Consider the following 12,737-nt stretch of genomic DNA (forward strand, 5'->3'; position numbering starts at 1 on the left):
CAATTTTTTTGATTTAATTAATATTTGTAATTTTTTTATTGCAGTAGTCCAAAAATGGACGCCGGAAATGTTTGTACCAGTTTATTTAATAAACATACAGAAGTTACCTCATATGTAGAGTAATATAGATGACGCTACCAGGCGGTGGATTTGAAATGGCAAATCTTTGAAGCCGGAGTCTTCGTTGGAGAGTCGAGTTGAATTATTGTCAGCTTGCTGAACGATCCTGGTGCATATCTTATCAAGTCTGTCGCGTTTTCCTCCGTCTGCCCCTTCTGTGACTAAGTCTCACATCTTATATAATGTTGATTCAAAACAACTCTGGCGAATGACACATAAGGATATTGGCGGACCAATTTCATTGCCTCTTGGACACTTCCGTGTTTTCATTACACTCCGATGAATTTTATATATTTGATATGAACTATAAATAATGAAAATTTGTTATCACTGGTTTTATAATAAATAATAATTTCAAATGTAAATGTGAAAAGTACTTACTTTGTAATTGCAATAATCTTCTTCTGATTCTGATTCGAACATTTCAGTCAAGTCTTTGTTATTCTAGAGAAATTCTACACTCTACACCAGGGGTGGGGACATTTTCACGTTGGAAGGTCGCATTAAGTTAGTTTCAAACAAAAAAGACCGCATTCAAGAAATTTCAATTGATGACCTCAAAATCAGTACCAGAAACTTTGAGAACATATCATGGGTTGATTATGCTCTTTTTCCAAAAGATTGCGCATAATTCTTTGATCAAAGGAAATATATTGAAATATATGGAAATATATTTGTATTTATAAAAAAAAGCTGCCAAAAGGCCGCAGGCTCCCCACTCTTGGTCTACACCTTCAAATTCGAGATCCGATTTGTCAGAATCATTATATCTTTCGGCCATCGCTATAAATATTATTTAAGATAAAGATAGTTTATATTAATATTATTTAACGAAGTAAAATATTAAATATACTTTAAAAATAATTGAGAAGCGCACGAATATTCCGCGCTTTGACGTAACTCGTAATATTGACGCACGATTGAAACGCCATCTGATGCGTGTGTCAAAGCGAATCAGAGCGTAAGGCATCTTGCCCTAGCTCTCTCGCTCTGTCACATGCACTTGTGTATCTCGCTCGCACACGTATAAGCGAATCCGTGCGAGAGAAAAGGGGGTATACTCACCCATATTTCTCTTGCAAAAATCTCTGGCAAAGCGGTATAGCATGAGTGTGTGAGAGTTAAAAACATAACTTTTTAATTTTGTAAGCTAGAGGTGACGTTCAAGTTTACGTAATATTTTTTCGATATGGCAACACTTTTCCAGCTGATCGGCTTTCATCCTCTCATAGGTTATGTTTTGATATAAAATCCCGGTGACAGTCTCCCGATTGATTCCACTGCTCCAACCTCACTACGATGATAAAGAAGCAGCTAATCTAAAGACTCGTAACCTTCCGATAAATGAACGATGCCTCCATTTTGACAAGAAGAAGGTAATTACCCAACCAGTTGTGTAACATTTGGTCTTGCGTCAAGGGTCAAGGGTCCTACTTTCTATTTTGGCGACCATACACTGACACTCGTACGAATCTTGGCTTGAGCCATGGAGGTGTGCAATAAAAATTGGCAAAATTACATTGTTGCCCGTCGTCGGTGTTTCTGTTGCAGGAGGACAAATCAGTGCTTTGCCCCACATGGCTTCTGGACTCGACGAGCTCGTTTTCAGAGCCACTGAACGATTGGAACTCTTGCAGGTGATCCTGTTCATTTATTTACATTATATACTTTTTAACGACAAATATTTTTCTATTTAATAAAATCATGATTCTAATTTAATTTTGCTTTTTAGTTACAAGTGATATCCGGAGCGCATCAGGCCAAACAGTTTGTCGCTAAGATACAAGAGTTTTTAGTTCAGGTTAATAATTTATATGAAGATCTAACTACGTAAACATATGAGACTTTGAAAATATTAATGGCGAACTCAACAAAAGCATATTTTGAGATTAACGACTTCAAATTTCAAATTAAGATTGAAAAAGGAACACTATCATAAATTAAAACGAAAATGTCAGTCACAAAACAGTTTCATTACACAAAATATGAACACCTGAGGTAAATTTAAAAACATAATTTTTGTAATGATGTAAAAGTGCAATGGAAAATATATTTATAAAAAAAAAAAATTAAACGCAAACACTAGATTGCTCACTTAGTAATTAATATTAACCAAATCATTCCAATTAAAAATATTTTTTATAAGAATGATCTACTAACAGTTTGTCTACATTAATTTATTTTTAGTTAACCTTATCTGTGATGTGTAATTAGTACACATTGCTTCTAATAATTTAAATATCTATAAAATTATAATAAATACTGGGTTGAGGTTTTAAGTATTCCTCTATTATTTTTACGCATTGAATAAAATAATAATAATAACTCACAAATCGGACCTGGTGCGGGTGCAGACCAGTATCTATCGGTCTTATGTTCAAATCTGTATGTTTGCGCTGTTCAGCTAATGATTTTTTTTATTTGCAGCAATTCAATTTTACTAATTATTACATGGTGACCTCAACTATAAATAATTAAAGCGATATTTATGAATATTCCGGTTTTAAATCACTAATATTTGCATGCGTATTGACTACACAGCACAGTAACGCATGGATTTATTTGGCACAGTAAAGGAAAGGTTAAAAGACTAAATTTACGTTTGCCTAAATATGATGACAGGAATCAAATTTTATATTGCCTCAACTGGATAAAGTGTGGATATCTACTATTGCAACCAAAACTCTTGGTACCCGTATTTGAAAATTTAAAATTTTACCTTTTCATAAAATACCTCTTTTAATTGCAATTTTGATTCTTCAGAGAACGGGTTTGAAGCCCAAATCAATATAGAGTGCCTCTGAATGTTCAAGACAGAAAGATTCAGAAACTGGTATAATTCTTCATGACTTAAATTTCGTTTGTACGAGACTAGTTTCGTTACAATCCAATTGTCACAAAACACATTGATCAAATTCGTATCATTAAATTTAAAAAATATTTTTTTTACTGTTTTATTGTAATGAATCTTCATTGTTTTCAAAAAAATATATGATTGAGATCATAAAATTGATTTAAACGTGAACTCATTGGTAGCCGACATACTTCTCTGTGAAGTAACATGATTGAAATCTTTGTTGTTTTTAATGCAAAACTATCTATCATTGTGCATGGTATGGCATTGTGCCCTTCAAAACTACTATAGAGAACCTTTGGGTAAAAATGTCGAAGAAGATATTTGCTGTTTATATTCGTATACTATATTTTGCACCTATAAAAGTGAGTGTTATAGTGTACAATTTTTTTATATTAATTTAGTTACCTCACCGAAGGTAGGTCGTAAAAATATAATCATTATTGGCAATTTCAATTTTCCGTCAGCAACTAATGCTACTTGGCATTTGGTCGATTATGCGTCATCGTTGATTATATACAATAAAGACTTAAGATGTTGGTATTTGTCTAGAGATCCAAATAATACAACTGATTCACTTTTTATACAAAAAGTCCAAATATTTTCTCAGATAGATAAAATCAATTAGCATTCCAAATTTTAGGTTATAATCAAAATTTTGCATACAATTCTTGTAAATCTTTGATCTTATAGACTATAATTAAGCCATGAATTTAATTGCAATTTGGTATATATACTCATATTAAAATAAATTTATAAAAAATTACAGACATGGAACAATCCAGAGATGATAGAGGCTTGGGAAAGACTCGCGGAAACGGTGAGAATCACAAGCGCTCGCGCAATAGAAAGCGCCCAGGGGGCATGGCGCCGGGTCGGCATAGATGATTTACCGTCACTAGCCGACGTAATCAGACGATTAAATGCACTCTTTGCTGATCGAAGTAAGTCTAAAACGTAAACTAATATATTATAGTATAGGTGTACTCAATATGTATGTTTCAGTGTGGAGACACACCATGTTTATCTTTGTGAGCGGTGTTGTTTGCGGTTCAGTATTTGGCATCACGATTGGGTGGCACTGGAGAGCTCGAGTCCTTGCCGTTCCACATTGTAAAGCGCTCCATTCGCTAAAAGATGTAATAAAAATTCTTATAATATCTGAAATTCTTAGTAAAATTATCTTTACACAATTTTTTGTTATTCAAATATGAAGTTTCAGATAAGCTACACCATAAACTTTCATTCAGTTGTCTTTTTAATCTATGGTGTATGTGTTAATGATAGTATTTATATATTTAATAATTTTAATTATGTCCTAGGGATCAGCAGTTATGGTCGAAGACGCATTTGGATCCGACATTACACACAGCACTGACGTTGTAGTCAAAATTCATTCCTTTTCAATTCAACCGTTAGATAGAGATATATTGAGAGGTCGGGGGAGAAATCTAAGAAGTATGATTCGTCCCAGAAATATGGTAAATATCATTAACTAGTTTTAACGGAGTGTATATAAAAGTAGTTCAAATTAACTGAGAGTTTTCTATACATAGAATTGATTCATGAACGGTGTGACTTATTCAGTCAAATAGATACTGGAAGATCTGTTTGATATATATTTTTATTGTACAAAATAATTATACCAATATACAGATATAATTCACGTGTCAGTATCGGGCGGCAATGTTGAATGCGGATGATTCCGTGTAGATCAAAAAAGTTGAGTCCAATATATAGTACTGTATGTCTTCTATATAAAGAATAAGCAGTATCAAGATTAGCTCCTTGCAGTACTTTAGAGATTGGTCAACTTCTGCTTTAAAATATGTGTATATTATTCTGTGGCCTTTTACATAAAATTTTATGTCTTGCTATCGATACGTATTATACTATTTTTTTTAATAATTTCAGGACGTTACTTTAGGACGATCGTTTTCAGGCGTGATAACCGAGATGGGAACGGCTGTTTCTCAACTGGAGATTGGAGATGAAGTACTTAGTATTTTTATATGTATATCTTTATATGATTTTATTTTGATTCATTACATTTCCTTTAGGTTTGGGGAGCTTTAGCCGAATGGGAGGGTGGCGGAGCTCAAGAGTACATCACAGCTCCGGCCCGGCGAATCAGCCGGAGTCCTCAAGCTTTACTTCCACAAGCCGCAGCATCTCTGCCTCACTGCGGGTCATTGGCCCTTCATTATCTCAATTCGACAGGTCTGAACGAGCAAATGTGCACAAATAAACGGTATGCACCAAATAAATATACTTAATAAATTTTATTTACAGCGATTTATAAACAATGCATTATTATAATTTAACATCTTACCTATTCTATAGTTAAATTTAGAATTTCGCGCTGATTTCATATGTAATATTACTATTTTTCTGTTATTGCCTGATAAAAATTTTTTATGAATAAAATTGATACTATATATAAATTATGTAAATAAAATATATAATTGTTGTAATATGTTTGAAGGCGAAACTCTGAAATTTATACATAAGATATTTTTAGAGTTTTAATCATTGGAGCCGGAATCGGTGCTGGATGTGTGATGCTGCAATTGCTAAAGAGCTGGGGAGCTATTAATACAGCCGTTTGTGATCGACGTGCTCAAAATCTAGTCTCTGCATTAGGTACTTAATTATATTGATCTTATAATAACAGCAATTTGCTTATTAAAATTATTTAATATTGTTTTCCAATGTATATATCACAACAATGCAATGAAAAAGTGGCTTGTTCGAATAGTTGCGATAGTACAATATGTATTCTTTTTATTGACTGCTTTTAAACAGATTCACTGGACTGTATATCCGTGAGCAGTCCAATGACAGAATGATTTGCTTATATGATAAAAATGAAATGCAAGAAACAGTTTATAAATTACTTATTGGTCTTTAGCGACGGGAGGTGACGGGTGGCAATTACACACAGATTGAGCCAATGCAGTAGTATTTTTATTGAAATTACATATTATTTATATAAATATACAGTGAATGGTGCGCGGGTCCCGCACCGGCGTGCGAGCCCACCAGAGTCGTCAATAGAAAGTGTGTCCATTACGCCAGTGCTACTCGAGTGCCGCCAAGTTTTAGCCATAATAAACCTAAATAAATACGTATATAAATAGGACCCTTACACTTTTTTCATAACAAATAAATTGCCTTTATCTTTAGGTATATAAAAAATTCATATGATTATTATTATAAATGAAAGACTCGTATTTTTCGAGTCAGAATTTTAATACGGTTGTAGTCATAATTTATATTAAAAGCATTTAAACGGCCAGAATAAATATTAGATGCTCAGAATTTATGTTAATCGGTCGGAATTTATAATTAATGGCTAAAATTTAAATTGAACTGAACAGAATTTATATTAAATGGTAAGAATTATTTTTTTTAGTTTGCAATAGTGTAAGCATATAGTTATGTTATTGCTCTAATGTCAAAAATTGGTACAACTGGTCGATCTGTCATTCGCATGTCGGCAGTTTATTATCATTATCAAGATGTTTTAGGGTCAACTTGTTTGGTTGGGCTCGCAACATTGTCAGATGTCAACACAACAAGCTAAGCTCCGCAGCTGTTTTGTTGTTATTCCCGCATCATTCATCGCTCTGAATACCTTTGCGTCCTACATACAATTAAATAGATGAGAGTTATTCATGGGGTATTCAATGTTTTGACCAACGCTCGCTCACTCCCACCTAACCGTATGCTATTTTTATTCTAACCATTTGGTATTTATTCTGACTTTGAATAATATAATTATGACCATTCATTATTTTAATTCTGATTGTCCTATATTTTTATTCTGACCGTATGCTATTTTTATTCTAACCATTTTATATTTATTCTGACCCTGAATTATATAATTATGACTATTTATTATTTTAATTCTGATCATCATATATGTTTATTCTGACCTTTTGCTATTTTTATTCTGAATAATAATATAAAATTCTGACCAAGATTTGATTTTTATTCTGACACAAAGTTGATTAAACTTCTGACCATTTAATTTGTAGTCTAAACGAAATTGCCATTTTAGACATGAAGTACCGGTTTAAGAAGTTCAAATCATCTAGTTCATTCCTGACTTTATATTGAAGGACTGTCAGGTAGATCTCCTTGCTCCTCTTCGATATATTTTCGAATCATAGTTTCCTGATTTTTGGATATGTACATCCCGATTCACAAAATAGGTTACTGTTCTTTTGGTACCTGCTAGATTGTTTGATAAAATTCTTCACAGATATATCTACAATCACTGTCGGCAAGTGCTAGTTGATCAACAACACGGATTTGGTCCGCATCGTTCTACGATCACTAACCTCTTGTCTTTCGAAAGCAGTTACAAAATCTCTCGATTCTAAAATTCAGGTCGATGTAGTCTATACCGACTAAGTTTGTCATGAGCGACTTCATCGCAAGTTAAGAAACTTCGGTTCTTCTAATGGTCTTGCTAACTTTTTTTCAAGTTACTTAATACTTCCAATGGGTCGAGTAGTATCTACCCGCTTTGTCCGCTGCTGGTAATCCATGGGACGGGTAGTGACTACCTTTTACGACTTCTGATGTTTAACGACATGTTCTGTTGTATCTACCTGCAAAAACTGAAGCGTTTTGTGCTGCTATCATGAATCAATGTTTATACTTTGAGATAATTATTTTTATTGCCGCTGCTTACTTCCATGTGAGGGACCGTTAATGAGCTTTGTTGCGAGTATAATTTAAGTATCCTAAATTATTCTTAAAGAGTGACAAACCTATAAACATAATAATTTTAATCCATGGAAGACTGAAATATAATTTTATATATGATAATTTACATTGTTCGGTGGTGTCCCTTAGTGTTCTAACCGAATTTTATTCAGAACCATTTGTTTTATTGGTCTATTAAATGTAAGCTGTGATTTACAGACTTTGCTTATGATCTGTATCTCACTACTTACTTAGTAGTTGTTGATTGTGTTTATCCCATTGTAATGCATTGGGCTAACGCTTGTCATGTGTCACGTTTCAGTAGATTTACAATATATAAATGAATATTTTTTCTTTCAGGCGCCCAAGATGTTGTGATAGTGGATTGGTGTGATGATAACGGCACAAACAACGGTCAAGATGCTAACTTAGCTTTGTGTGAAGCAATGGTGTTGGATTTGGCCGCACGAGATCCATGGGATGTGATTTTAATATGCAGAGCACCGAAAGTTATACAGATGTTCATGTTGAAAAAGCTGTTATGTCCGTTAGGAGTACTCGCCGATATGAGACCCAGAGATTTGAACACCGATAGAGTTGGATTTATCCTGTGTACGTTCTACAGATCGTATCTGTTCCTAAGAAGAACTATATCAGTAAGTATAATAATATGAATGGGATAATTCAAAACCATATTTTTTTAACATATATATATTAGGTGTCATTTCATACCCTTTTTGAAACCCTAGTACTTTTTTATGGTATACGTTGTTTTGGTTTTTATGGTTTTTACATTACTCGATTTTTCAATTAATTTTTTTTTTTAATTCCCGGGACTCGAGACAGCAAATATTCCTAGAATAAATTCTTGGGTTGTCTCGACACAGATTCCCTATGCGTATCAAATATTATTTATAATTTATATTTTCAAACAAAGTATAACACTAAATAAATGTAAATTTTTCAGTGGCTTCGTGGGATGTATTCCGATATTGATTTTTTGCTTCCTGTAGCGATGGACGCGGAAGTTTTAGATGTATTGGCTAACTACGTAGAGAATGGCACTCTTCAAACCGTCGTTGATAAGGTATTGAATAAACATAATCTTTATTTAAATATTTTTATTATTAATAATCTCTTTCTTTAGGTTTATCCTTTAAAAGATTTCGAACTTGCCCTTGCTCACTCTTGCGGCATGAACGCTATAGGATGCACAATAATTCGTATTTCATGATATGATTAATTATCTAAATTACAAAAAAATATGTGTTCAATTTAATAACATAGTAAAGAATTGATCTGTAAGATTCCAATTTAATATGTGCTTTAAATTGTACTGTTAAAAAATACGTCTTGAATAAATCGAATGCCATATATTAATTATTATATATGTACATATATATACAAATAATATATTACTATATTTATTATGTTAATTTAGTCATTTTTGTATAGATTAGTAGTGGCATTTTTGGTTTGACATTATGTTAACTTATTGTTATTTTTTGTACATAATTCTATACTTGTTAGATATTAATAATGTAGAAAATATGGTAGATATTTTTATAGACTGTTTTTTTGTTGTTGAAAATATACACAGCATCAATTATTAAAAACTAGAAATTTTGGACCAGCAAATGGAAGTATGTATCATCAGTAATAAAAAAGTTTTGTGACATATATCTCAAATTATGTAAAAAATAAAAATATAATTATTTTTGGAATGTGTATATTTTTTAGCATTTTCGTTCCTAATTTTATATAGTGACGGACAGATGAAAAGTTCATAAGTTTATCTTTGAATGGATTAGGCTCAGATGTTAACAGTATATAAAGAAATAGGTATGTCTTTTTTAAGTTCGGCTGAACCTAATCTGTTGAAAGATAGTTTGAATATTCTATTTTTCCAACACTTATATCATGTGTGTTGTTTATCAGAAATGAAATGACCTAATTACCATAATTAAAACTTGTTGTGTTATTGATAATGGAATAAAAGGGTTATTCATAACACGTGTGTATATTTTTTAAACATTAATACACACACTTTGTGTCGTTTCACATTTAAACAAGTACTTAATGTGACTCAAATCTACAATAAGTTTAGATGAATAAATTGTAAGTCAAAAATGTCGACCAAAAGATTTATACTACTACATTTGTTAATTTGTTTTAGTTACACAAAAGTATACGGTGCTATTAATTTATTAACACATTTTTTTATATTATGTATTCAATACTTTGAATACATTTTCTTTAATAATTATTTCATTTAATAGGTTCTACAAATTTATAATATTATAAATAAAACGATATATCACATAGTTTTTAGTGTTTTATTGCAATAATCACTATTTAACTATTATTAACTGTATAAATATAACAATAACTGCCGTAGTTGTAATCTAACTGATTTTATTAATATATCAGATAAATTTTAAAGCACTTTAAAATTAGCAACCATTAAAAAAATCATAGAGAAAATTTTTATATAATAGAAAGTGAAGTAAACATTTAAATTTATATATCTTTATTCAATAAAAAATATTACCTTTTTTCAATAAAACCACACCAGCGCTAATGCACAGTTTATTTATTTTAATGAACATATATTTTATAAAATGCTTACAATAAATGCGCATTTGATTTCATATATTGCTCATTTAAATCTTCCTCCTTTTAATTACATTTCTTTAAATCTATTCTGCAACTTCAATAGCTGGCTTATGCTTATCTGCCATGATATTTTAAAATTTCAGCGATTCAAAAAAATAAAAGTCAAAAATGTTTTATAACATATTTATTAACAAAAAACAATAATATTCGGTAGATTTCGATATTATAAATTGAAATATCTTTACAGACAAAATTTTTATTCCAGTACTTCATATAATGAGGTATTTCAAAGGCACTTGACTGTTAAAGATTATCAGTAATTACATTCATTATGAAAATAAAATGAAGCAAGATGAAAAAAGACAAACTCATTTGTACTCATACAAGTTTTTCAGATATAAATACTTCTAATCAAGCAAATTTAAAATTTTGTAAAGGAACTGTTCTGTTAGGATGATAAGGCGCCCTACACAAAGAACACACATAAGAGCCTCTTGCGCAACTGTTACATAGAATATGACCGCACGGTAAAGCGCAAGGCGTCAAGTTGGAATCCAGACATCCGGGACATGAACTTTCATTATTGGACGTCTCCGTTGTCTCTCCTTTCAGATCTAAATCGTCGAAAGATGGCGGTGATCTCACTGCGTTTAATATCGCTCTCAAGAAACAAGGTATACCCAAAGGCGTTAACAAACTCGAAGAAAGAGTAGCTCCTGGAACCGCATTCACGTAATTAATCCCCATCAATCGTTTAGAAATTTCGTGATGCTTTCCACCCATGTAAAACCACGACTGATGAAGATCTTTCAAGATCGGTATGGTCCAAATCAATATTGTTATAAACTTCAATAATAATTGTTTAGCGCTCGGTAGTAGTTCTTCATTGTGTTTAATATCACTCCTTAATTTGTTTAAAACTCTCCTTACAAAAGTCTCTCCGAATGCGTTCATTAAAATGTATATCAATTGATATATTTTATGTGGCAGTTTAACATAGCTGTCGTCCACTTGTAAGATTCCTGTGTATTCTTCACCCAAGGTTTGCAAATCTTTCATCGTTGTCAAATATCCGTAAGCGACTGACGATGCGTCTGTGATATATTTGGAGTACTTGTTCCATGTTTTGTTACCGAAGAGCCTCAAAGCTTCGGAAGCATTCGCCGATAGTCTTTTGATGAAGTATTCGTCTTTTTGTGCGGCTCTCAAGACCGCAGCTCCTCCAGAGCTTGGCAGCGACATTATAAAATATACGTCAAATATACAATATTAATTAAGAGCTAGCAAAATCATTGCTGAGATATGAATCGTGTGATCTTAGCAACACTGGTATATATGAACTTTGCGCTCACATATGACAGCAGTCATTTTGGTGCTGCCATGCGTAAAATTTATATCGATACAAATTAAATATTCAGAATTTAAATCAACTTTGGGTCTGAATAAAAATCAAATCTCGGTTATAATTATATTATTCAAGGTCAGAATAAATAGCAAATGATTAGAATAAAAATAGCATACGGTCAGAATTAAAATATAGGACGGTCATATGAATTCAACAAATTATAACATTTATGAATATAAATTGCAAAAAATTATTTATTTTAAAAATATTTTATAAAATATCTCGCTCGCACCAAAATTGTTAGTCAGATTCGGTACTAGCATGTCTCCGTCACGCCAGTGCTACCAGAGTGCCGCCAAGTTTTGGCCATATTAAAACTTAAATATATACATATATAATATTGTGGCGGTTCTCAGTGTTGACACACCACCGCTCAACTTGTGAAGCGGGTGTTTTTTAAATTAATTTTTATTAGTTTAAATATACATTCTTTTCTTTTTTTCAATCAATATATAACAACGGTCTAACACCCCAGGTCCTCGCCAGCTCTATAAAAAAGGTCGTTTAATTACGTAGCCCCAAGAATTACATTCGCTACAATATAAATAGGCCCCTTACAGTTTTTTTGATAAAAAACTAAAAATTAACTGTTATTACTTAATAAATATTTTTCAACAAGATAGTTTTGGAAATCTTTTGTTAAGCAGTAATGTAACATTATTCCTGTTCAGCTGCAACCATGATCCTTTTGGGAAGGTTGTTTTAAAGCAGGGGTAGCCAACCCAAATGATCTTGCGGGCCACTTTGAAACTGCATCATAACTCCGTGGACCACATATACAATTATTTATCCCCATATTAGATTTAGATACATTATAAACATTTTTTTGGAGTGAAAAATTGTCTATAGTGTATTGGCCATTATAAAGTAAATATATTTTATAAAAGTGTGATGAATCTCGCGGGCCGGAGAAATGTTCAAGGCGGGCCGCGGGTTGGCTACCCCTGTATGTCTGCTACAGTAGCAGTTCCTCTATATGGTCTGTGACCTGTGAGGCTGCAGCCCTCCCAGTATAAATAAATATTA

General features: G+C 32.2%; 2 protein-coding genes across 2 annotated transcripts; one reads left to right on the top strand and one right to left on the bottom strand.

The window, feature by feature from the left end:
• Window positions 1–1,305: 1,305 nt before the first annotated feature.
• Window positions 1,306–9,066, top strand: LOC148231672 (NAD(P)H oxidoreductase RTN4IP1, mitochondrial-like). The gene is made up of 12 exons (XM_088193247.1): window positions 1,306–1,496; window positions 1,672–1,757; window positions 1,853–1,921; window positions 3,744–3,918; window positions 3,980–4,113; window positions 4,297–4,455; window positions 4,889–4,969; window positions 5,035–5,225; window positions 5,496–5,617; window positions 8,051–8,346; window positions 8,658–8,777; window positions 8,838–9,066. The coding sequence occupies exons 2-12, from the start codon at window positions 1,698–1,700 to the stop codon at window positions 8,922–8,924; spliced, it is 1,494 nt and encodes a 497-aa protein (XP_088049373.1). The 5' UTR covers window positions 1,306–1,496; window positions 1,672–1,697; the 3' UTR covers window positions 8,925–9,066.
• Window positions 9,067–10,475: 1,409 nt separating this feature from the next.
• On the bottom strand, window positions 10,476–11,703 carry Pex10 (peroxisomal biogenesis factor 10). The gene has a single exon (XM_088193254.1). It carries the CDS (start codon window positions 11,546–11,548, stop codon window positions 10,718–10,720), a length of 831 nt encoding a protein of 276 aa, XP_088049380.1. The 5' UTR covers window positions 11,549–11,703; the 3' UTR covers window positions 10,476–10,717.
• Between the last annotated feature and the right edge of the window lie 1,034 nt (window positions 11,704–12,737).

Source organism: Plectrocnemia conspersa, unplaced genomic scaffold (assembly GCF_051122295.1).
Source record: "Plectrocnemia conspersa isolate PC_06_02 unplaced genomic scaffold, ASM5112229v1 ptg000009l, whole genome shotgun sequence".
Classification (NCBI taxonomy): domain Eukaryota; kingdom Metazoa; phylum Arthropoda; class Insecta; order Trichoptera; family Polycentropodidae; genus Plectrocnemia; species Plectrocnemia conspersa.

Bases quoted from the DNA above. Each gene is read 5' to 3' on its own strand.
- Pex10 (XM_088193254.1), bottom strand. From the start codon at position 11,548: ATGTCGCTGCCAAGCTCTGGAGGAGCTGCGGTCTTGAGAGCCGCACAA.
- LOC148231672 (XM_088193247.1), top strand. From the start codon at position 1,698: ATGGCTTCTGGACTCGACGAGCTCGTTTTCAGAGCCACTGAACGATTG. The intron at 3,919-3,979 runs GTAAGTCTAAAA...TGTATGTTTCAG, and splicing joins TGCACTCTTTGCTGATCGAA to TGTGGAGACACACCATGTTT. The intron at 8,347-8,657 runs GTAAGTATAATA...TAAATTTTTCAG, and splicing joins TCCTAAGAAGAACTATATCA to TGGCTTCGTGGGATGTATTC.